The sequence below is a fragment of the Drosophila nasuta genome, chromosome 2R, assembly GCF_023558535.2.
Source record: "Drosophila nasuta strain 15112-1781.00 chromosome 2R, ASM2355853v1, whole genome shotgun sequence".
Lineage (NCBI taxonomy): Eukaryota > Metazoa > Arthropoda > Insecta > Diptera > Drosophilidae > Drosophila > Drosophila nasuta.
The window spans coordinates 6049687-6072935 of record NC_083456.1 but is presented as its reverse complement, the minus strand read 5'-3'; the positions used below and the strand labels follow the sequence as shown (position 1 = coordinate 6072935).

The 23249-nt window shown below is 38.9% G+C and overlaps 1 protein-coding gene across 1 annotated transcript; it reads right to left on the bottom strand.

Moving 5' to 3' along the window:
* Nucleotides 1-3: 3 nt before the first annotated feature.
* LOC132786476 (alpha-mannosidase 2) lies at nt 4-22695 on the bottom strand. The gene is given in 7 exon segments (XM_060793014.1): nt 4-1785; nt 1787-2138; nt 2202-2263; nt 2265-2746; nt 2812-4825; nt 4885-5452; nt 22317-22695. Coding segments are annotated over 6 exon segments (3732 nt in total). The 5' UTR covers nt 5305-5452; nt 22317-22695; the 3' UTR covers nt 4-1383.
* Nucleotides 22696-23249: the final 554 nt, after the last annotated feature.

The window sequence follows — 23249 nt, the reverse complement described above, 5'->3', positions numbered from 1 at the left end:
TTAATACTTTATTCATTTGTATTCATAAAATTACATTGAATTTATCATGCTAATTTTCCATATATTCGTATTATCAAATATAAATACATAGTTATACTTAGTTTTAAATCAAATTCATTAAATGTCTTTTCTTGTCATATCATTGTTTTTCAATTGTTGTCGCTTTTAATTCGTTTTTGTATTCGCTTGGTTTGAATGCTTCTTGTTTGCGGTACATGTGAGGCTTCAAATTTGTCTTATGTAGTAACTATGCATCGTTTCTGTATTTATGTGTGTAAGTATGTCTCAAAGGTTCATTTAGTTTGCAGTACAAGTACAACACTACTCTAGTTGTGGCTTAGCCTATGTGGATTAGTTTAGATTGTTTTAGAGCTATCTTTTACCGTGCCATTGAGATGTATTTACAAAACGAGCGTTCAGGCGCCTTAAGATTTATGTTTATGTAACTAGTATGTATGTATATATAAATGTAAATATTTATTTATATTTGTCAAGTATAAATGTATTTCAATATTTGGCTTAACTTTTTGCTATCCATCGTCGATTAAAAATCTTAAATTATGTCCAAGAGATTTATGAATAAAGATGTCTATGTTTTGATTTGTAATTGAGATTCTAGTCGTAATGTGATCATGATGATGATTTTGATACCACCAAAAATTTTTGCTAAATAAGCAGAAGCATTTTGCAAATATTTTAAGCTAATCAGTCTAATCAAATTAAATAGAAGGCAACAAAAATAACATTTATTGCTAAAAAACAAACAAAAATTGTCTAATTCGCTGGCTAAATATTTGCGGCTATATGTCTTTATACTATGTTATGTACTTGTGAAATCAAGTCTCTAATAACTTTTAAGCTCTATACATTGAGCTACCGTCAAACTCGAACAGGCAAAGATAACTATCATATATTTAATTGCCTGCTATGATTCTGTTATTGATTTCAAGTTAGCAATTTAGACTATAATGTACACGTAAATTAAGAAATTCGATTATAAAACATATTGCACGAAATGTGGACAGTGCAGACTGTGAAAGAATATTAAAGAGAGAAGAGTGACGGACCGGAATGCTAATGGGCAGTTGAAATGTCTATAATCCTTCGCATATTTAGGTAATTGTGGTCAGTATGAATATTTATCTATGCTATTGGGCTTTGTACTTCAAAATGTGAGCTAGAATGCGAGACACGGAGAGAGCTGTGTAAATAAAGCTAAATAATATGCACATGTCCGTCCTTTAAATGTAAACCTAAGCCTAACTAAACATCAAATAAAGAACATAAATATTTACTTAGGATCTAGATTCGAATGAGATACATTGAGAACAGAAACGCTGTACTTGCTGTCTGGTTGTTGGTTGGTTATCTAACTGGTGGGTTTTACAGCTCCCCACGGAAAGTGAGATTATATGTTCGTAACTCCATGGGTTCCAGGGTGATCTGTGCCAGCGAACGCAATAGGTGTGGTTTATGCTGCGACATGCCCGTCAGACTGGTGGATTCGATGGAATTCAGTCGCAAATCACCAAAGCGAACTGAGCCCAGGCCATTGCCCATTTGTGGGCACACGCTATTCATGTCCACCTGCTGTGAGCTGACGCTGCAGTCGAAACCCTGTCGGTGTAGCACCAACAACGCCGATGCGGACGGAAACATCTGGAGTTGAGCGTCGGAGAGTGTGCGCAATGTGGTCAAATGCACATCGCATGGCAGCGCTCCATGTGGCAGTAGACGCACCAACGTATGCAGCGCCGGCTGTGGTTGCTCAAAGTTACTCAAAAAAGTAGAGATTCGGCGGGTAGCGCAACGCGTTTGCCAACTGTTGAGCCTGCAAGCTTAACACTTTGTAGCTGGGCGGCTTGTCTACATGATGACCCGAAGGCATGTCCTCGACAAGTAGCCAGAATTTGTGACGCGTGAGGCGACTGTCGACAACACCTTCGCCCATGCCACGATAGTCATCGTACAGCGTGCGACGATCGAGCATAACCTCCAGTTGACCTGGCTCATAGCTTGCAGCACCCTGCGCGTGTGTGGTCAGCAGTGTCAGACGCTGGTGGGTATCCTGGAGAAAAGCGCCGGAAGTGATGGGGAAATAGTTGCCCTCAATACCAATGGCTGGCACCTTGATGCGTCTGTTTGGTAAAAATTTTTTTTAATATTCACTCACTAAAAGTTGTTTCGCATCGAAAACTTACTCGTGATACTGGAACCCATTCTGATCGCTATAGAATACGGGCAGTTCGGGCATGCTGCTGGGGCTCTGCCGGTTCCTTAAGTGGATCGCGTTGCAATGGCGCTGGTGCAATGTTGTCAATATTCGTCACAAGTCGCATAAACAGCTCAGTTTCTCGATTCTTTGGTGGCGGCTCAAAGTCAATATCGTTCTCAATGTAAATCGCTGCATCCAAATGAGTTCGTGTATTGAAAATGCGCACAGTGTGCGCCATGAAGGGCCCATATATGACAGTCACATCGCTAGCGATTGGCCCCGAGGTGATGATAATGCGCACATCCTCGTACTGCTCCAACACATCCTTCTCGGCCTCACTTTGCTCTGGGTCTGTCTTAAACAAATAGGCGCCCGAATGGAACTGCGCACTTCGATAGGCTGCAAATTTTATGGCACATTGCATCGGTTGCAGCAGCTGTTGCTGTTTGTTCTTTCTGGTGATGGTCTTGAGGAAACCGGTCTTCTCGTCGAACAGCAAACGCATGCTGGGATTCTCCAGCTGAATGTCGCCTGCAAAGTGAAGAGAATAAGTTAGTTAAATCACTTCAAAAGGGGATAAATAGAGATTTGCTTACCAGCTGGCTTGGCGCGTGCTTCAAAGACATTAGGGTTGGACCCTCCTGGTGTGGCTGTAGATGATCCCGTTTCCGGCTTGTCAGTGCAGTCGTCGCAGTAAACCGTGGCAATATTTCGCTTGTAGTTGAACTCATCCACTTGCACGCGATACGTTGTCAACGAGAGCGGCTCCAACTCGGCCACAAACAGCACTTCATATTGCCGCCTGGAGGTGCGAATGCGACCTGCGTTTGCTGCGCCAGCGTTAAGCATGTCATTGTAGGCCTGCTCATAGATATCCGTAATGTTCCACACAGGATTGATTTGAATGTGCTTCAGCTCCACGCCCTGGTCGTTAAAGATACGCACATTTGGATGCTGCACACGCACCGCAACAATCTCAATGCGCTTCTGGGCGAGCGAATTGTAAACCACGAAGCTGGCTTCGGCATTTTTCGCTGGCGCAGCGGCTGCACCTCCCGATGTTGTGGTAGTGGCTTCATCGCTTCCTATTGATCCTGGACTGACCAGCTGCAAGGGCATCTTGCGTGGCAACTTGCTGAAATTGTCGCGCTCGTATTCGTTGAGCAGGAATCCATGATTATGCGAGCTGGCATTCTGTAGCAGCAGCTCTATGCACGCTTCCTGCATGCGAATCATGTTCTGGGTGCTGTCGAATAGTCGCATGGCGTAGTCTCGCATCACTGCTGCCTTCGAGGTGCCTGTGATGGCGTCATGGTGCTGGAACAGGCCAAGATTGCGTCTGGCGTGTGTGATCTGCTCATAGTTTTTCTCATAGATCTTGATGGAATCCTCGTGTCGCTCCTGACGCGCTGTATTGTAGGCAATGGTGAAGATTATCTCAGCAGCGCGTAAATTATGCTCCAACTCGGAGCTGAGCAGCTTGTAGAAGGGGCGTGTGCTGAAATAGCCAGACCAATAGGCGGGCCTGCCTTCGGAGAAGATGTCCGAGTAAACAAAGAAATCACCCTTAAAGCTGGGGAATGGTTTGTCGCCCATGCGTTGCTTTATTGCCTGAAAGTAATCGGTGGGCGTGCCAAACTTAATGTCCACATTATACAATCGCTTGTTGGCCATGATGTGACTGATGAGCTTCTTGTAGTTATGATACTGCTGATCCACCTCTCGCTCCTTGTTGTAGCGGAAATCATCGCCGATGGGTATCAGCGCCACATTGTGTGGAAACAAGGAGGCGGTGCGTCCATATTGCTCCAGCAGCAGCTGTGCTTTCTCCTCCACATTGTCGTCGGTGATGTATTGCGCCTTCAGCGAGTATTCCGTGTACTCGCCCGGAATTTTGCGAAAATCAAAATTGAGGCATATGGAGGGATGTGGACCACAGGAACCCTTAATCGAATAGATGTCAAAAGGCATGTTGTGGGTCAGTAATTTGCCCTGGCCCTTAGCAGAACGCCAATAGGGTGTCCAGATGAAATCACCCGTCTGCTGTCGGGCAAACCATTCCTTCCATGCATAATGTATGCGCTGTATGATGGTGCCCTCGAACTGTGCTCCTGACAGCAGATACGGCACTGTGCTGCCGTGTCCGAAGGGATCGATGGACCAGCCCACTTTGGGTGTCACATTCAAATTGTTTTTGAGCCATTGGTGGCCCTCGATGAGCTGATCCAGCATTGGATAAATGTGTACGTTGGCCTCGTCGGTCATTACCCAGCCACCGGTGGTGATCTCAATGCGTCCAGTGTTGACCAGATGCTTGAACGCGCGCTGCTTGGTGGGGTGTGCTTGGTCCCACCACAGTTGCAGGAAACTAATCTCTGACCAGATGAAGGTCATGTCCTTGTATTGCTGCATTTTGGTCACCAGCAGATTGAGAATTTGTCGTGAGTCCGTTTGGAAGTAGTCGAAGAATGTCTTCAGCCAGCCTGGATCGTTGTGGGAATGTGGCACAACAATGACCTTCAAAGGTGGTCGTTGTTTGTCCTTCTTCTGCGCCTCGTATCGTTCCTCGAAGCCTCGATCCCAATACTCTTTGGAGCGCATCCATTCGGGCTGTTCAAAGGAACAGTTGTTACAGTATGTTAAATCAGTCAGAGTGCTGACAAACTCACCTGGAAATCAAATCTGCTGTGCTCCTCGGCCGATGTAATGTTGGTCTCGCTCTGAAGCAGCATGTAACACTTGTCTCCCCAATTGACATTCCGTGGCACCTCCTGCTCATCCTCAGCCTTGAGCTTACCATGTTTCGCGACTGTAGTTTGCTGTGCCGATTCCTTGGCGATGCTTTGAGGCTGACGATGCTGCTGGGCAACAGGGTTGCTGTTGACCACACTGAAGGCATTCAAAGCAGCCGCTGGTGGGGATTGAACGCGACTCAGACTCACAGGCAATCCGACTGTATTGGCGTCGGGAATGTGTGTGGGATTCGGCTGACCAATCGAAATATAATACAAACAGAGCAAGATCGTCACAAATGCTGACAGCAGGCCAATGCATCGCGCCGAGCCGCGACGCAATAGCTTAAACGACATCTCTGGCTTATGCGGATTACTTTAGCTTTGTCACTGGGACTGGGATTGGGACTCTGGACTGTCGTTGTTGTCGTTATTGTTATTCCTAGTTTATTTGAATGCTTCTCACTGGTTGATTTTGGTTTTCTTCTTTCGCTCAGCTCTACATCTGCAAAGGAAAAACGATACAGAATTATTAGATTACGTGAGCAATTTAGGCAAAGGAATGAATCATTTTAGCGATTTTACTCAGTAATCTAAACAGGCAACCACATAATATTAAATAAAAATGAGAATCTTTGATGAGCTAGTAAATACCTCGGAATAAATTTACTAAAGTATGTTAACATATGGAGCACGGTAAAGTACACTAAATTGATTGTAACTAAATAAAATTGTGTATACATTTTAATTAAATAATAACCCTAGATGCAAATTGCAGCATCATTTCAAATAGTTGCGGATAAAACGTAGAAAGAAGACGGAAATGTTCACATATGCAATTAATTGTAGAAAAACAATAATTTCGCATTGCCTGACAACTTGTAATAATTCATAAAGCAACACAATGTAGATCAATGTCTACAATCATGTATAATCTTAAATGTTTATTATTTATGCCAATTGCAAACATTTAAAAAGCTTTCTATCGTTTAAAGAATTGTGTGTGGCATAAAGCTTATTATCCTCATGGATAGTCCACTTAAACATTATTTATTTAGTTGTTGAGTATGATTTAATATTCCAGACCATACACATAAAATTAGCTGTAGGATTTTTAATAATCCTAAATAATCTCTTGGCATTAAAGCTTAACATTGCCTGGGAATTTAATTTATTTAATAAGCCTTTAGTCTAGGGTATTAGCCGCAACATAAACTGCGAAATCAAATGCTGGCAAATCATTGCACATTCACTAGACGCACAAACCAACTTGATGGTTTGAGCTAGTTGATGTACATTTCATAAATTTAAGATGTTCGCCGCTCCTTTGTTGGTCGTTGCTTCTCGTTCTTTGGCTATGCGGGTGCTTCATTTCGAAATCAAGTGCTGTAATATTTCACATCGCATTGAATATTTCATGCAGACAATAAGCTAAGGAGCGGGTGGCCAAGGAGTAGCCGCATATGCAGGATGTGCCGAAGGGCAACAAGCGATGATGCCTGCTAAAATTTAATTAAGGCACATCCCGAAAATGCTTCGCATGTCTGCCACGAATATTGTGCATACATGCGGCGCAGCTGCTGGCCGGTAGAAGGGGGTGGAAGGGAGAGTGTGTGATGTTGTGGCTTTGGGCTGGCGCGTTTGTTGAATACGTAAATTCACAAATTTGCAATGCTTTAAATTTCATTCATATAACTAACTGCATATTTGAATTTATTAAATGGCGCATGATTCAAGCAATTAATCGTATTCAACATTTAATGATTCTAAATCACGCTAAGGCCTGCACGTGGCATTGACAGCTAAAGGGGCTTTTCTAACATTTCATTTGCAGTAGCAAACTTCAATTCAGTTGATTCACAATGCTTGCCTAAATATTTGGAAAGTGCAGACTTGCTGCCTTCTATAAATTATGTATCAAGTTTGCATTAATTTCTGTTTCGTTATTTAATCAAATTCTTTATGTACGCACAATAGTTGTCACTGCCATATTTGCACATTCCACACAAAAATTTGAAAGCGCAAAGAGCCAAGACAAGCATATTACTTTGCACTTGACAAGCTAACGAACCAAAATAACCCAAAGTTAAAGGAAAGCATGCAAGCAAATAAACTGCAGTTGAGGTTGCTAAGCGAGTAGACACTCTACAAGTTTTACCAATTGATAAGCTATTAATGCATCTTCCACCATAAATTTAAAAACGTTAAAATAAAATAAATTTATTTATTTAACTCGTAAAATATATTTCAGCGCTGAGTAAATTCTGAATGCATTTGAAATACTTCATTGTACCCATAGCTCAACTTTAGCCAATAGCCTTTGCTTTTGGTCGATGCTTTTGCATTGGCTACAGGGTATGAGTATGAAAGCTTAAAACTCAATCAAAAACTCTTCAGAAACACGCAAAAAGTTTGTGTAACTTTTTGCAATGATGAAATAAATGCATTTGATAGTTTGCTGAAACTTGCTGACTTTGCTTGCTGGCTGGGCTGGCTGACTACGGTTGGCACACAGTGCGTATGTGTGATGCGAAAGATATGCATGCAAATGCAACACGCATACGCCATGGCGAACACTTTGAAAATTATAATTTAATATGGCAGAAAAATAGTTGGTTTAACACAGTGTGCACACAATGAACACCACACAGTGCACTTTTCATTCCTCATTTCTCTCTCTTATAAAAGGCAGCAAATTAGACATGCATTTGATTTAATCAAAATTGAAGAGCGTTATGACCTATGCAGTTAGAAGCTTAAGTGTTTGAAGTGCCACCCTCTGTGTGCCTGGTTTCCAATGTTTCAATTAGCTGCACACACACTCTCTCACACACATTCACATGCTTTTGCACACACACACAACTAGTCAAACCACATAAAGCTTAGGTTGAAGCAGCCCCTCGCATGCTAATCAGTGGCCATTAAGTGACGCTTCCCCTCTGCCAGCAGCGGTAGCTGTGGCAGCCACCTAGCCACCTGTCACCGGCAACATGCAAATGTTTCCCCCACCCCTGTCCCCGTTCTTTCGACACGTTCACTGCTTCATTTAAACGTTCTCCCCCGCTCCGCTGCGCTCTGCTCTCTTCGTCTGCTTTCTCAGCCTCTTCAGCTGCATGTCACAATGTGCGAGGCGTAAAAAGTGTAAAGTAAAACTAATGCTTAAGCTCATTAGAACTGCGTAAAATACCGAGAGCGTGGCCAGAGGGGCAAGGGGCAAGAGGAGCATGTGGTGTAGGCAGAGAAGTGGAACTGGAACAGAAACTGCGCGTGCTAAACTTTAGCTGGGAAACGGGAGACGAGAGACTTTGTTGTTTTTGTTCTTGAGCTGGCACATTGCATGACTTCTTGTCACATCTTAACGTTTGAATTAATGCGCTCTCCCTCGACACGCTTCTCAAATGCTGAGCATGGGGGGAGAAATCGTTTATCAAATGTTGTTAAGTGCCTTTCAATGTGGCTTTGATAAATATTAGCATCTGGAGATATGGCAAAAACTAATCGCATAGTGTGCGACGTTTCATTTCAACGATTATTTTCTTGATAATTTTCGGTTTATCGTATTACGGAAAAGAATAAAATTGCACAGTTTCTTTTATTGTTTGACTATTAAATTCTAGGTTGATATTACAATGCGGCTTCACACTAGGAAGCAGTATCATTAACTTATTAATCAATGTGTAAAATAGAAAATCTTTCAATATTCATTTTTACTTTCTTACGCTTTCAGCTATGTAAGCTGAGTTGACATTTTTCGTTTCTAAACTAAGTAATTTCCTTATTGTATATCTTAATTCGATAATACTTTTATTTATCAACTTTTACGAAATGTTTTGGAACTTTTCCAGACTTCCGAAACCCAAAATACTCGCTTAATCAGCTAATATTTTTCGAGGGTCACTTGTTTTCAGGGTTGAGGGAGTGAGATAAAGCTAGCTTGCTAAATTTAATATGATTTCCTGCCCGCAACAAGTTAAAAGTTGACTTGAAATCCGGACACACCAAATATAAATTTGAATTCGCAGCACTTGCCTCCCGTTGTGGCGTATAATCATTTCCTTATTTGAATATGCTGCCCAATTGGAGGTGTGAAAAACGGATAAATATTCAGTTGGCCAATTCCATAAGGCTGACTGCAGTCTCTATTCAATTCAGGCTGTCCACAAGTTTGTTAATCGAACTGCCAGTCCGAGATATTAGTTGCCTCACATAGAAAAAACTTTTTGGCAAATTTGATTTCATCGTAAATTGCACAGACCAGGCTGTAGCCTAGGGACAGACAGTTGCTTTCAGGATTCCGTCCGGATGCTGTTCTCTTGACTTTTTGACATGTTGCCTCCGGTCCCCATCCCCTCCCCCCACGGCTTCCTTTTACAGGATCCTTGCGCACAATATGCGAGTAATTCCAACTCGCAAAGGTTTCTGGTTCACTATTTCTTTTTTTTTCTCACTCGCAACACAGTTTGCATGCGCCCACACCAAAAGCAACAGCAACATCAACAACAACAACAACAGCAAAGCGAAACCCAAGTCAAAAGTCGTAAAGTTTTGCTTTGCCGCCTGTCATTGTTGCGGCGAGTTAGCTTTTGTTTTTTTGTTGCAACAAAGTCGTCGCTTGAATTTCGCATATGTTGCTGTTGTTGTTGTTGTTCGATCTACACACACACACACACACACACACACACACACACACACACATACACACTTCAATTCCAATGCAATTATAGCTATTGTTGTTTTTGGGCTGCAACACGAATAAATGCTGAGATTGGTTCTTCTATGTTTTTTTGGTGTTGGCTTTCACCAAAAGTTTCTGAAAGCACTCGAAATCAATTTATAACTTTGTTTATCAGAGTTCTGCATGTTGTGCACTATAAATTGTTGTTATTGTTGTTGCTATAGTGCTTTATTTCCTGTTTCTCTTCTTGTTTTGCAAGTCACCAAATAGTGTAATAAATTGAAATTAAAGTTGATTTTATTTGCAGGAATTTATTTCTTCCATGTTCAACTTGATGCATAGATCACGACTATTCTTTTCAAAATTGATGACTCCAATTTACAATTCAGTCAATGTATTCCATATGAACATTTGAACTTTTTAACTGCTGCGTGTGCACGAAACTTTTCTGCTAGATTAGAATGTTACAAATTGAAATTTAATTGCTGCATTCGTATTTAGCAAAGCGAGATAAACGTAGTCGGAAACTTTAAATAATAGTAGTAAACAGAAGCATCATTTGGCTTTAATCAATTGCAACTGCAGTGAAAAGCCACAGCAAAGTTTCCGCCGGAAAGGCAGCGAAAACTCTGGCAATAGTGTTGTGTGGGGAATTGAAGGGATCGGCTGCTGCTGCTGTTGACACCAACACAATAGCGTTCCCAACTTGTAGAAAGTTCAACATTTTAATTAAACAAAGCAGCGAACCTCGTTATATAGTATATAGAGAGAGAGAGAGGGCGAGAGGCAGGCGAACCCAGAATGGTGCTAAAGATAGTTTTCTGTGGTAGCTCAACGCTCTTAACTATGACAATTTCCATGGAGCGGCCACCTGGGCATGAGTAATGGGTATTTTCAGTGGAGCGTGTGCTCCATTGTAGGCCATTAGCGCAGGCAGCGAAGCAACAAACAAGCCAAAATAACAAGAAACAAGTAAAACTTCATAAGACAAGCGTCGAGCTGCGCAATTCTTAATTTGAATTAAAGTATTTAAATATATTGTTCTTGTTTCTTTTTTGTTCAGATTCTCTGATAAACTTAATTATGCCTGAAGGAAAATTAAGTCTGCGGCACGCTTTTCCTACTCCCACTGTGGCACACATCTTGTTTTCAGTCTATTAAAGATAATCTGTGCCACGATGAACTCCCTCTTTGGCGCCCACCCGCAACCGCGTTTTAAAGTTTTAGCTGAATCAACAATTTAAATTGGACGCAGCAAACTGCGTCCTGGGACCAATAGCCGTTAGAACAGCACAGATACTGATACAGATACAGATACAGATACTCATATAGTGACAGCTACAGATACACATAAAAAAAAATGGCAACCAAGTCGCATGAGACAACGAGAGCAGTTAGTCATTTTTATGGCAACGCTTGTGACATATAAACAACAACAATAACGACAACGACATCAACAAGGCAACAACATCGACATTTGACCCACCAACATAATACACTGAGAAAATATGATTAACATAAGTCAAACATACTGTGCAGACAGAACAAATTTTCCTTTTTTGCTTAAAGTTTTGATTATATATATTTGTATATACCAAATTAATATACTGAAAGCTATAATTCGTATATTGTTGAACTACCTACCAAATATACCGATATCAGCAGAATTTTTTCCATTTGAATTTTTTTACTTGAATAACTTATATCATTCTTATCTGATCCCAATCAAATTTTTAGGATTTGTGCGGCAAAAGTGCCACATATCTAAAATAGACATAATTTACGTGCAACAATGACAAGTGTTGTTACAAAAACTATATATCTGAGATCTAGTTGTGCATTTGGATAGACAGATGGACACGACTGTTAATGCTCATCAAGAAGAAGGAACTGCTTGTTGTTTCATAAAATATTTACCCTATGGTATGGTATAAAAATAATCCCAAGCTTAATAAGTTATTACTTAAGGCAACAAAAGTCAAATCTAACTTAAAAATGAGTATCAAATAATTAAAACAAGCTACAATTTAAATTTATCAATTTATAAGTCATTAATTTAGCAACTTCAAAACTGTTATTCAAAATTAAATTAAAAACAAACAAAAGCACATTTAGCCACAGGAAACACTAAAGGAAGTTGTGTTTTTGATAATTATTGTAGAGGAATAACATTAGATTAATAGGTTTGCCACTTGTTTTCATATTTATTTGTAGCTAAAGCGAGGCTAACATTGTTATAATATACAAAATCATTACGATATGCAATATATTAGCTTCACAGTTATGCAAATATGATATTTAATTTACGGTCGAATAACGGTTCGTCAATTTAATGATGTCACAGTCACAGTCACAGTTTCAGCTGCGGTTATAATTCGATACCCTGCATAATATAATATTCACTTCAATTGGCAACAGCTACCTTAAGCACTTTATAAAATTTGTAGTTTCTTCGGTTAACTTTTGTGGCAGTGTATTTATGGATTATCCACTTAGCATAGGCTGAAACTCAAACCCGGTAAGTTTCACCTTAAGCTCACATTGTGTGCGCTTCTTATTCCCAAGCGGATTACACTTTAACTTGGTCAAGGGGCAGGCATCAAATATGGTATTCGTTGCCTGCTCTCGCAGCTCCTCAGCCGTAAAATCGAACTTGCCACCTCCATTCTTGGTATTATATTCGTATGTCCTACATTCTTACCGGGCGCCAAGTTGAGGTCATAAACGATTGCCTAATGGCCATATTATTTACAGTTTTTAGTAGTTTTGCCGCAATCAAACCAGTCAATTGACCCGCTTCACTTGCAATGGCCAAAGACCGCTGCCATCAGACATTAGTCTATCATTGGCTAATGGCTGTGAAAGTTGCATATAAAGACTTCCTTGGAATGCTGAGTATTTATTGCAGTGGTCAAATCAATTGACCATGGCATTCATTTAATTAATTGCCGCAATTCAACGGCAACAAAAATCAATTGGTGTAATCCGGGGAATTGATCTAACTATGTTAAACTGGATATAATATTTAAGATGTTGATTGATGAAACTCACATTTGACTATAAAATCAATTGTGAATTATGTCCCATGTATCATTTTCAGTTCTGTACTAAATTAAAAGAGATTTAAATTGTTGAAATGGTTAGTCTCTTAAATATTTAAACGCCACTTTAGAGTCGTGTAGTCCACCTTACATAATCTTCTGTTATCTCTCTGTACTTCATTCTAGTTTCCACTCAATTACCACTTACAAAATTAAACTACTCATGTAACATTTCTATTGTATGCTAATATTATTTATCTTATCTTTTAAAAGTTATTAGTTTTGTCATGAAACACCTATTAAATATTAAAGTTGGCATAATCTTTGTGCATTTTAGTATTTTAGCTGCCTTTTGGCTTGATTAATATTAGCTTTAAAGCAGAGCCAGAAATGGAAGAACCGGAGAGCGCTGATAAAGCTCAAAATGCCTGCTAATAAAATTTGGAACGTGAGACTTTTACTCTATGGAGGGACAACAACATTTTCTTTTAATACCCTCCGCCCGGCTTATGTGCGAGTAAGGTATGAAAATTGAATACACTGAAAAAAATATATTAAGATTATTTTAAATATATTTCAGCTTTATGAATAAATCGGCAAATTTAAAAGTTATACGCATATAATCTGAATTTTTTATTAATTAATATTCGAATAAGTGTTGATTTGGAAATATAACATAGGGTATTTCATAAGTCGTGCAGTTTCGACTAGATCGTTTTCAGTTATTTCCTTTTTGCTTAGTAACAAAAAATACACACGACGCACGGGGAAAAATAAAATGAAAATTTATTCTTTCTTTTCTTTTCATTGCTGGGTTTCCTTTGTGGCGCTAAAACAACAAAAAACAAAGCTCAAAAATTATGATTACATAGCCGAAAATTGAATTCCCTTTCTCTATTGGATAAAGCATCAACAACATTTAAATTTCTCGGTTCGAAAATCAACATAAGTGTTCAGGAGGTGTTCTTGAAAATTGAAAACAAATATAAAATCAACTGTGGGTTCATTTCGATTAAGCTGTCTATGGGGTCGACAATACCCTCTACTCTTTTTTCTTGTCTCTTTCCATATCTGTGACGGAGTCAGCAAAGGAATAGCAAAGTGGGACGAGTGGGAAGAGCACAAACAATAGCGCATTTTATTACATTGATTGTGAAATGTTTCTGTTTCATGTTGATGCAGGTTAAACGCTGGGAAAATTCAAGCACACACATTGTTGTAACAGGTTTACAGTTACTTATAAGTAATTACACACAAACACAACCACAGCACACATAAATAGTCAGTATGGGGGAACTACATCATCTCTTACTACATGTTATTACTTTATTTGGAGTGTTTAATTACGTTGTTGCTGCTGTGGCCTAATGCAAGAGATTAGAGCGTACTCAAAGAATGATTCAATGACAGACCATTAGCAATGTTTTGATGGCTGTTTTGATTACTGATCAAACGAATCAGTAATTGAGGTCAGATTCTGTACTAGTTTGGATAGCAGTGCTAACTGTTGCTGTGGCCAGTTAACTGTCACTAAATGGACATTATATAATCCGATAGTGCACACAACCGGAACACAGGCCACACATGTACCAATCGCACATTTTGGCCAACTCATGATCTGATAGATCGCTTGCCTCTCTATTCTCCTCATCTTTCTCTCTTTCAGTTCTTCACACTTGACATCTTTCGTTACGCATCATTACCAACTGACAATTGCTAGCGAAAGAGTTGGGACCAAAGTGCAAAGCCAAAGCTTCGACGCTGATATAATGATTATATTGTGAGCCTCACTTTATATAGTAAAACGATATGATTGCATGATGACATGACATATGGAAAAAAAAAACAAACTCTCTATAGACGTTCCACACAAAAGACTCTGACGAAGACCCAACCGCAATTCCATAAGAAAGAAGGAATACAACACAACAGAAAAAAAAAGAGCTGCTAGCAGCGACGCCACCGGAAAATTGACAGCACGCCATCAACAATAACCGAACCGAACCGAATGGAACGGATAGGAATGGAATCGCCGAGAAGAGGACAATAACGTGGGGTGTGGAGTGAGGTATAAAGTAATGAAATAAATGGAACAGCATGCAGACCAAGTACGCCTTGTGGGGGTCTTGCGACTAATTTTAGTGACACGAGATATTATTACAAGTGTGCGCATGTATTTGTGATGCCTATAAACTGAGTTGAGTTGAGCTGCGCTGAGCTAGGTAATCGATAGGCCCCCGTTGCGGGCACATTTGAGGCCTGCGACATGCCGCATGCGGCATGCAACTGTCTTGGGGCAAGCACTAAGTGCGGCTACGTTGAAGTCAAAGCATTGCTGCTGAAACTCTTTTAATGATGCCTAGTTATCGATTAAACGCTTAAAGCAATTTGCTAATTGACTCTTAGCGCATTAAGCGAGACGTTAATATTTCATGTATCTTTAAAATCTGCAATCAGCGCCGAGAAAGTTAATTCCAGTGTATTCTGAAATATGAAATGAAATTCAGCAGGATTTAGTTCCACAAAGTGTAATATTTCCGCATAGAAGAGGAGGAAATAAAGCGTGAATGCAGTTGAAGAGGAAATGTAAAAGAAAATTATAAAGTATTGTAGCTTAGGTGGTGAACAGGATGAAAGAAGGAATGAAACAAGTGAAAACAATCTGACGAGCTTGTTCGACTGCCAGATACCCTACATTCGATTTGGAAAAATAACATGAAAACAACATGCAAAGTTTAATTTTATTAATATTAGCGTGATAAGAACTGGGCATGTAAATCAAATTACACAATCTCAGTTATCAAGTTCAGCATGCAATACTATTCAATTTGAATGACATGTTCCAATTTTATTGAATTGTAGGCGTTTCAGCCATCTGCAGATGATAGTTATCTTTAACAAAAAACGTGTACTTCAAAGCCAATAAGAATTATGTATTCATGAAGGCGGTCAGACGGTCAGACAGATAAAGTTTATACCACCAAATAACTGGTATGCAAAACTGTCATACCCTTACTTTTTATTATTTCGAATATACGCTAGGTATAAAACGGAGCTAACGGGAAGCAGGAACCTCGCAGGAAGACGGTGAAATGAGGAGAAACAGCTTAGCAGTAAAGGGCGAAATTAATGCGGAAAGGAAATTAAATCTAAACTAAAGTAAACGGAAGCGACAACATTATAACTAGGGCATAATATAATTCGCTTTAAAGCTCCCTGGAGGGAGACAGACTACTTTACAATTGTCTGGGGCTTTTACATTTCTACATGAACATTGCATAAATAGCTACTTACACAGGGAAATCAGGAAAGTTGTAGTGCAAGTTTTAGTGCCATGCCACGAGTCCTTACACGACGACTGCACTATGCTCTATGCCATAAGGGACAGAGCAAACAGCAAAACACACATAAATCAACACAAAGGACGGCAAAAGTTGTTGCCACAAAAAACACAATCACAACAACGATAATAATGTGCCTGAATAAGTGAATGGTGGGGAGGAATTAACGTTAAAGAGCGCCACTTTAAATAGTATGCAGTAATGGTCCTCTTTTTGAAGCCAGAACGCTCCAACTGGGCGTCAAATTTTTTAATTGCATTCGCCGTCAGAATAATTAAAAACAATTCCGTCACGTTGCCGTTGCCGTTGCCGTTGCAGCAGCTGAAAGCTTCAGCTTCAAACAATGGCGAGCAAGGAACGGCAAACTTCGCTTTAGATTTTTATTTCCCGAGACTTTTTGTTCACGTCCTGACGACCGGGAGTTGCAGGCAAATCACACACAAACTAACTAACTAACTAACTGACACAACGGGTGCTGTCCTGGAGGTCTGTCCTGTCTGCAGCACGTAGAAGAGACCAACCGACGTCGACGCCGCTCAAAACGCAACTGAGCGCAACGAGCGAGCGACTTCATTAACTTCGACTTCGACTTCAACTTCGCCCGTCTGTTCGGCTTAGCAAACGACAGTAACAAAAACAACAACAAAAGCAACAGCTGCTCTGCTGCTTTGATGTTCGAGTCGCTTCTCTGCTCTCAGCTGTGGGTGAAGAGTGTGCCGGAGGAGAGTGTGAGTGAGAGGAGAGCCGTTGGGGGATTTTGGCCGCTTGGGGTTGCCTCGGTTAACAGCAAAGCGATTGTTTTCCTGCTTCTGTTATTCTCGCACACTTGCTCTTCTCTGTCATTCATTTCAACCACTAAATTGTCTTTTTTTTCTTCTTTCAAGCAATTTTAAACAGCAAAAAATTTAATATCAGCTGCATAATAAATTGTCTGCTTAATGTACTTTTATTTCACACTATTTAAATCATATTTATTAAGCTTAATTCACGCTTGTTGTTCACATTAAATTAATAGCTTGCTTTCAGTTAAATCCGACAAACAAATAGTTAAAGAAAAAAATACATCTAAAAAATGTGTAATTGCTTTATTTGTGGGAATTGCACAGTTTGTTAATTTATTGGAAACTTTATCTTTTTGCAACCACAAAAATTAGTGGTATTTGAATTGCATTATTGCATAAATAAAATATAATTAAATTAAAAAAAAAAAAACTACTAAAAATTAAATGGGAAATTTAAAATGCAATAGAAAGTAATCTTTTTTTTTTATATGCATTTCGAAATTGATGCATTTTGTTAGAGCAATTCCAAGTGCAGGTGAGTTGTAGTAAAGTTCTTGAACGTTGTTGTCTATGAGCCATTTGAGCTTTGAATGGACGTACAGCAAATAACGTGGAAATCTTTACCCAGGTATTAATCTACGAACCGCTTAGCGCTTTGAGTTGCTGCCTTTAGAATCTTGGCAAGACTCAAGGGTGCGCTTTGTTCGCCTTCTCGCGAGCTTCTCTCAGCCCGTTGAGTAGTCAGTGCAGCAATTAACTCTTAAGGAAGAATTTCAGACAAATATAAAACAACCGCAATGGCGTAAGTCGAACTTGAAGTGGAAGGCAGCAGGCAGAATGCGACGGCAAGCTGCTGAAGTGGTCCTAAAAGCGAAAGAACGAAAAGAACTCGAGTATAAAACAAAGACTGTGAAGCAACATTTAAGTTTAAGTTTCAAGAGGAGAAGGTCGCTGTTTATTGATTGCAGACGACGCGCAGCGACGCGGCGAAACAAAAGTCAAAAGCAGAAACCAAAACAGACAGCAGCTGAAGCAGAAGCAGCAACAGCAAAAGCAACAACAACAACAACAACAAAAGCAGAAGCAAAGGCAAGTGCAACCGGGAATTGGCACAGGCCCTTGAAATAGCTGTTGAGCCCACGCAAAATGCGAAACGCTGTGACTGTGAGGATGACGACCAAATGCAAGTGGAATTACTGGAAGAGAGGCAGCAAGGGGCGAAGAAGTCAGCGGTTCGCCTCGAACTCTTCATGCCCTACACTTGTCAATTGCTTTTACCAAGCATACAATTTAAGGCACGCTTGAATGAGTCCAATAATGTTTATTTGAATTGGTTGCGTTTCTCATTATTGTGTCTTCAAAGTGAAGCGAAATAAACTGTTTTCTATTCGCTTAATAAATTTTCTCAATTGTCTCTTATGAAGTGGCTGTGACAGTTTCTGCACATAAACTCTCAACTACTCACTTAGAGATACTTCAACAGTTTTGCGAGTTAAGAGTTTTAAAAATATTTATTCTACAACTAAAAGTTGAATAATTGTGGAGCAAATTCAAAGCTATAAAAGTTTCGATTCTTGAACTTCAAAAACTTTTAGGTTCTTCATTAGATTTTATCATACTAATTAAAGGTCATTGTAATTGGAATTAATATTATATTTACAGAAAATGGTTAAGCACCTAAAATTAGTGTTAGCTTTAGATAGATGTACAAGTTAAGTTTTCAAATTCAAAAGACAGAATTTGTTTGATAAAAATTCAACTTAGTATTAAATAAATATTATTTCTTAATATTTTTAAAAGTCATGAAAGTTTTACATATTATCATTCAGTTAAAAAACTAAATTTGCTAAAATTGGATTTGGTAACCAACAAAGTTGAATGATTATAGTGGCCAATAAAGTGTCACATTGAATTGGGTTTTGGATTTTCATAATTTCGTCTCTTTATCTGCCACAAATCGGAGGCGGTAAGTGGCAGCAAAGAGGACAATCTGTTCAACAGAACTCAAATCGGGTCATACTGTGTTCTGGTTGTGGTTCCTATTCAGCAGCTGGCGGCAGATGTGCTCCAAATGTTGCTGACTCATTGAACCAAGTGTGGCACACACACACAGAGAAACACACAAAGATAAACACAAACGAAAAGCACAACGTGCTGCAAGTGTTGCAGTTGCAGCTGTGGCTGTGGCAGGATGCTTTACCTGATTTGCAGGTCAATTGCGTAGCATTCGGACAACAGTCGGTCACTGTCCCCATTCGTCGTTCACGTCCACATTGACAACGTAGATGGCTGATGGCTGATGGTTGACGTTGACATTTAGCTGCTCCCTAGTTGGCAATACTGTCTGGCCTGAGCTGTGTTGAGTTGGGTTCGGTTGGGTATGATCCAAGTCACAGTTAAGTTGCACTCAACTAAAACGTAACGGTAGAACAGTCAGTCAGTTGAGTGCGTGCAACGTTTGTCAAATTGCAAACCGGCAAAAGCAGCAGCCGCAGCAGCAGCGGCAGCAATAGCTTGCCACTTTCCCATAGCCGCAAACAACATGGTCCGCATGGCCCATGGCAATCTATGGCCATGTCCACAGCCGTAACCGGTAGCTTGCCAGCAATTCCAGCAGTTGACAAAACCCAACCAAGCAGTCAGCAACAACAATAACCACAACGTTTGCAATGGAAATGGAAATTCTTGCATTGAAATCTCGTTTTATTTGCTTTGTGTGATCTTTTTGTTTTTGTTGTTATTTCTCTGTTGCTGCTGCGTTGCTTTTTTTGCGGTTTGTTATTATTTTTGTTTGTTTCGTTTCGTTTGTTGTTTTATTTCGGGGCCTTTTTTGCTTTTTTGTTTGTTGTTGTTACTGCTGCAAGTGACATTGCCCATCAGTTGTCGTTGTTGTTATTCTCATCTCAACTGTTGCAGTTGCAGTTTCACCTTTCTCTCACCTCCTCCACCCTCCACCCTCCACCCACCGACCATCCTCGGCCTTATCCCCACAATCAGAGTCAGTGAAGCGTCCAAGTTTGGCACTGCAGTATGTCCATTAAATAGTTTTCTTAATTCCAGTCACGATACTCGTCGCATTCGAAAGAAATACCACCCAAAAGCGAAATCCAATTACAACAAGGAAATGCGAATTAACTAAATTGTTAGCAGGACAGTTTAATAATGGGATTCCTCCTTCAAGCCAATTCAATTCAATTTGACTAAAGATCGACCAATTGTTCAACATGATTGTGATTGCTATGACAGCTTAACCTGCATTCTAGCCAGGAGTCCAGTGTGTTTCAAATCGGTCTTAATTATCCTTTGATTCAATTAATTACCCAAATTGCAAGCCAATTAAAGCATTGCATGTTAAACTATAGTTTCATTTCTATATTTATCTGCGAATCCATCTACTTAACAACAGCTGAAAGATATTTCTATTAGTATAATAACAAGCGTCATTATTTATTACTCTTATAGGGTAGAAAAACATACTAAACGCATTAAAATTAAAAATTTTGCATGTTCAACTCAACGTTCAGAATTATGTAATATTCTTTACTTATTTATTTTGGCTCCCTAGAAACTTTTACACTCATTGCTCAATTAAATTCATTGACATTTACTACAGGGTATCTGCTAGTGAGTCATTCTTATTTCTTGTTGCTGGTCAAGTTTGCGTGATGCTAACAAGCTGTTCCAAATCGTTGATTTGCGCTTCGCTAACTAACAAAAGATACAAATGTTTCGCAAGTTGTATATTTTCTTTAGCATTTTTAACATATCATTGATAGAGTTGCTAATTAAAGTTTTTACTGTTTAAAGTTGGGAATTTAAAAATAAGATTATCGCTCTAAATAAAGAAATTTCAACTGTCTTTATCGACACCATTGTAGTTTGAAAAATTATTAATTTTATTTTATCTACATATCTGAGATATCAACATGTTAGATAAGTATGTAAAACAAAGGAAATTGCAAATATAAAGTCTAAAATCTTAAATTTGAAATTTATTGTATTTGAATTGTAAATTTTTGTAATAAAACTTGTAGGTAAAGTTACACATAGCTAATAAGTACTTCTGAATGCGTACATTTTGCCCTTTAATTAACTTATATTAATTGGTTGTGTGAATAAAACAGAATTGAGAGCTACATACAAATATTTTGCGTTTTCTACAAACCGTTGGTAAATTCGAAATAATAGGATTGCAATTATGTTGATAATTACCAAAAGCATCTTACATCACAAATTTCATAGGCCAATTCAGTATAATAACACAACATTGCCAATTGCTAGCAATCATAATCAAAATTTCTGTAAAATTTGATTTTTGGAGTTTACATTGTATTTGTTGAAAAATATTAATATGTGATATAGCAATGTAAATTCATAATGCTCCAAGAAATTTCTCAACGGATCTGAAAATTGACACTATATTGAGTAAATCTTGTAGTTTTAAAAAACAAATGAAGACATCTTAAAACAAATACTAACTCAACAATGAATGCGAATTACAACAGCAAAAACAACATGGAAAGGACAGAGAAAAGCAACACGAGATTAGAATTTGAAATGAGACTCAAGAGCAAATAGTTAGACTCACATAAATACATATGTACATACATACATACTTATACAGTCGTACACATAAGTGTGTCTGCTTTTGGGGCCACGCAGGGGGCACTTCCAATAGTGTGTGAAAAAGGTCAAAGAAAGCAAAAAAAAAGGGAATGTATGCATGTATATTATTTTTACATTCACTGCATGGAGAATAAGAAAGACAAAAAGGGAAGGCACGAATTCCTCTTCGCACTTGTAATGCCATCAAAGAAGAAGAAAATCAATTTAAATTGAATTATACAATACAAACACTTACAGCAACAACAAGAACAACACATAACGAATTTTGCAGATATAGTAGAATGAATTGAGAAACGAGTTTTGCACCGGGCGAGAGTTGAAAGCGGCCTCAATGAATGAATGAATGAGTAAGCAAGAAAGCTAAATAAAGATGAGCTGCCGCTGCTGCTGTCGTTGCGACTAGTGCATAAATTAAAGAAAGACGCATCCCATATGTACATACATATGTGTGTGTGTGTGGTCGGCTGGCAAGTTTGTAACAATTTGTAAGAGAAGAAAACAAGCAAAAAGGAGATGCAAATATTGTGGTGTGGCCAGACTACAGTCTGCTTTTATTTTTGGTCATACAAATTGAATACAAAGTGGTTGGCAAAAGGGAGAGTGATGAAGACAGCCTTGACGTAAAGCGTCAGGTGCTTTGTAACTACTAACACACGTACACACGCATATGTACTCCACATATCATGCAACAATTTTGATATGCAATCTGATTAAAATAGAGCAAAAACGAATTTAATAGTTGTCTCGTTTGGTGACTATGTTGTTGTTGCTGCTAAACTAAACTAGAATCCGGTTTCTTGTCCGAATGATAAGCTGAGGGGTTGAATTGCTTTTTATGCGTGTGAGTGCGTCTGTGTGAATCTGTCTGTCATTACAGAACTGAAATCTTATTGATTGTACGCACCTTTCTTGCAGCTTATCACTTGTTATATTGTACTGCTATTAATTTTTAAATATTATTTTTATTTTCTTATTATCGGTAGTGCATTTTAGTAAATTGGTTTTGCACACACACATGCACAGAATCGCGTAATCCTTTATACCAACAATGCAATCTTACACCTACACACAAACAATTACACAAACATTTGGCGTTGATTGGTATTGTACTTAACACCTTTTGTGGCTGTTTCTAATTATAAATATGCGATTGTAGAATCAGAAAGAAATCTATAAAAACGTTCAATACTTGTATGCTGTTAATGCTAATGTAAGGTAAACATTTTCCGAATCAATAGAACGCGATGCGTCGCCAATCTGAGCGTAGTTCATGGGCAATTTCAAGCGCGAGACTGATTGACAAAGTGACCGCAGAGCTGCCAGAAGAAATAACAGTTGGATCTAAAAAAAATACCAAGTTTACAGTAGTTTGCTAATGTGACCTAATGCTATCGATTATTTGCGCTGGTTAAATCGATTCTTTGGAAATAATCGAGTATATGATCCGTTAAATTTGAATTTCTACTAATAACGAGAAGCAAAAATATGAAATGAAAATAGCTTCGTTTGTTACGCATACTCTTTAAGAAGCAATCAATTAATAATTAATTACTCCTGTTTACATCTGATTTGTGATTGGGAAAACCCTGAAATCCGAATACTATTGGATTTTCCCTTTTCCCCTGAAATAAGACAAGCGGAAGTTCATTGTCATTGATTTTAAGCAATAAAAAAATCAGTAAAAATCAAAACAACACACCCACTGACAATTGTTAATTATAGTTACCAATTGAGTTCAGCTGAAATAAGGTACAAGACCTGATAACGGAGAGAATTGATAATGAAGACGCAAAGTGCAACACAGACAGACAGACACGCTCGTATATCTAATTTTCTG